General features: G+C 55.2%; 1 protein-coding gene across 1 annotated transcript; it reads right to left on the bottom strand.

Annotated features, from left to right (window-relative positions):
* Positions 1-886: 886 nt before the first annotated feature.
* On the bottom strand, positions 887-2,284 carry LOC128916223 (inositol 1,4,5-trisphosphate receptor-interacting protein-like 1). The gene is given in 2 exon segments (XM_054217594.1): positions 887-1,948; positions 2,222-2,284. Coding segments are annotated over 2 exon segments (1,125 nt in total).
* Between the last annotated feature and the right edge of the window lie 900 nt (positions 2,285-3,184).

Genomic DNA, 3,184 nt, shown 5'->3' with positions numbered 1-3,184 from the left:
TGGTGCAGCTTAAGACAGTCAGTAAAGCACTCCGCAGGGCAAGCCAGGGCTGACGTGCGGAAAGCCACAGGGTGTTCTGTAGCCTCCCATACAAAGATGTCATTAATTACCCAGCAACTGTGGCAGCCGAATAGCCAGAGCTAGTGCACGCACTTAAGCGTGCATCTAGCTTCACTCATAGAGCGAATTTCTTCACTAACAGCTGTTTGGTTGCCTTCAGGGCTTCCACCTTCTTCAATCTGGCACTTAATCAGAAATCTGAGCTGTTGGGAGAGAGTGGGAAAGGCCGGGAAGGTGCCTGCTGTGGGCTGAGAGGGCTGGAGAGCTGGTAACCCCCTGGTGCTGCCACAGAGCGGCTGAGGGGGCCTGGGCAGGCCCGCAGACACCGTGGCCTAGCGGCCGCGGGCGGTCACCCGCTGAGGAGACCAGCTCCGTGCGGGCACGTTCCACAGCAGAGCAGAGGCTGGCAGGGTACAGGGGGGTTTTCTAAACCAGGGAAAAGCCAGGGACGTGGAGAGAGTCGCCAGCAGCCAGCAGCTGTCTCTGAGTGGCTGAGGAAGCTCGGGAGGGCCCAGAGGCAATGGTGGGAGAGTTAAAGGCGGTGCAACTGCTGCCAGGGGTTGTGGAAAGGGCTCCTCCTGCAGGAGCAGAGGCCCAGACGAAAGATTGCTGCAAGGCAGCCGAGAGCAGGACTTTCCTGGCCGCCGCGTTCCCATCCTGGGTCTGCTCTAGATCCGGCAGCAGCTGAGTCATCGTCCAGCTCAGCTGCTGTGCGAGGAGCTGCACGAGCCTGTGCGTGGCCGCATGCAGCTCTTCACCCGGCTGCGGTCACTCATGAACTCCACAGGGCAAAATGGGATTGAAATGCAGGAATCCACGGGGTGTCCTACTCAAGGATCAGGAAGCAGTCTGAGTCACCTGGAGACACCCCAAAAATCAGCTCAGTGTTCAGGGATACCTGCCCATTCTTCAGCTTGAGCTTGCAGGAGTGTGTAGTAGGCAGCACTGTCAGTTGACAGCAGTGTGACAGAGGCATGAGCTGCCATGCGTCTTTCACCAACAACTGGAACCAGGAGGTGGTTTTCTCGATGTCTAAGTACGAGTTGGTGCAAAGGGTGTTGAGGAGGCTGGGGCCCTGATGTTTCAGTTCATCCTTGCTGTGGTGGAGGAAGCATAGTACGTCCTCCACCAACCACTCTCTCATGCACATGCACTGTAGCTGCACACGGAGGCAGGAGTTGCTGGTCAGCATCTCCTTCGTGGTGCCTTGCTCCAAGCAGAAGGCATGCCCGGGGGGAGGCTGTAGGGGCACGAGCAGGCGGTAGACGACATTGTCCTCCTGGGCACTCCACCCTTCATAGACACAGCCCACCCCAATGGCTGGCTGCAGCAATAGGTTGAAGTTATTCCTGGAGAGTCTGTGGCAGGCACTAAGAAGCTCATCTACCAGCTCCTCCACAACCTTGCACTTGTCATCCATGTACCGCACTGGCCACTGGATGTGATAGGACACACATCTGGCCAGAGATGAGATGTCACCAGAGTTGTCATCACTGTCTTCTTCCAACTCTTCTTCCTCCTCCTCCTCCTCCTCCTCTTCGTCCTTCTCCACCTCTTCCTCCTCATAGCAGATGCTCCCCAGATTACACCTTCTTTTTCTGGTCCTCCAGCAGAGGCACAGGAGCAAGAGTAGGGCTCCTACCCCAAGAGCAAAGGCCCAGAAGAACCATTGCTTCAGGGTGGCCAGGAGCAGGAGATTCCTGGTCACCATGTTCTGATCCTGGGCCATCTCATGATCCAGCAGCATCTGAGTCATCTTTCAGCTCCGCTGCTGTGCGAGGTGCTGCATGAGCCTGTGCGTGGCTGCATGCAGCTCTTCACACAGCTGCAGTGAGTTCTGCACAATTCTCAGCGAAAGTAGGGCAAGGGAGACAATGGCAGCTGAGACCTGCAGAAGAGGGAAGAGAACGGGTCTCAGTGGGGCTGGGCAGGAGGGACATGGTTGTTGGGGGTATGAGGCGGGATCTGCAGGGACCTGGGGAAAGGTAGGAGAGGGGGCCAGGGAGCTGGGAGGCACCCATCCGCAGCAGTGGCTGCGTGCCCTGCCCAAGGTGCTCCCCTGAGCGGCTGAACACTCCCTCCAGGGTGAAAGCCCTCCTCAGGGGCTGGCATTCCCCCCGGCCCCTGTCCCCTTCAGCCTCCCCCTGGTGTGCGCACTCACCGCTCGCCCACGCTGCGCTGCCACAGCCCTGCCCTCTGTTGCTCTTTTGCCTACTCCAGGCATTGTGACACATCCCCTGTGATGTCAGAGGCACCAGAGCCACATCACCGTTGCCGAGGGACCCAACGAGTGAAGGTGCCCCACTGGACCTGTTGTTTGTGCACAGAGAAGGGCTGGTGGGTGATGTGGTGGTTGGAGGCCATCTTGGGCGTAGCAATCATGAAATGAGAGAGTGGTCAATTCTTGGAGAATTAAGGAGTGTCGTTAGCAGAACTACGACCTTGGGCAGTACGGCGGGGCAGACCTTGGCCTGTTTAGGGACCTGGTTGAGAGAGTCCCTTGGGAGGCAGTCCTGAAAGGCAAAGGAGCCCCGGGAAGCTGGACGTTCTTCAAGAAGGAATCTTGAAGGAGCTGGGGCTGCCCTGCTGGCAGCTGCTTCCTGGCTTAACCGCTCCTTTTTCTGATCCTCCGGCAGAGGCACAGGAGCAGGAGCAGGGCTCCTCTCCCAGGAGCAGAGGCCCAGAAGAAAGATTGCCGCAAGGCAGCCAGGAGCAGGACTTCCCTGGCCACCGCGTTCTGGTCTGGGTGTGCTCATTAAGGCATGTTGTAATATTTTTCTAAATGTAAAAATAGCCGTTTTGAAACAAATTTTAAAATTTTGCTTAGAAAACCTCCTGGAGGAAGTTTTATTTTATGTAAAACTAATTGCTTAGCTTGACCTTTTTTCATGAACAATTTCTTTCCCCTAGAACTTAATTATCTGTCTTGTTGACTATTTTTTTGTTAAAATTGTCGTATTCTTATACCAATATTTCAAAAACTGTAGTTCTTCGGCAGTTTAAACGCTGAACTGGAATTGAAGCCTTATGGAGAATGTGAAGCAAGCCATTGGGAGATAAGGGAATTTGGTTGTTTCTTTCTAGCATCTCTCTCTAGGCAATGATGAATCATTAAGGCCTTCAC

This window comes from Rissa tridactyla, chromosome 11 (assembly GCF_028500815.1).
Source record: "Rissa tridactyla isolate bRisTri1 chromosome 11, bRisTri1.patW.cur.20221130, whole genome shotgun sequence".
Taxonomy (NCBI): Eukaryota; Metazoa; Chordata; class Aves; order Charadriiformes; family Laridae; genus Rissa; species Rissa tridactyla.
The sequence above is the reverse complement of the archived record's forward strand: the minus strand, read 5'-3'. Positions and strand labels throughout refer to the sequence as shown.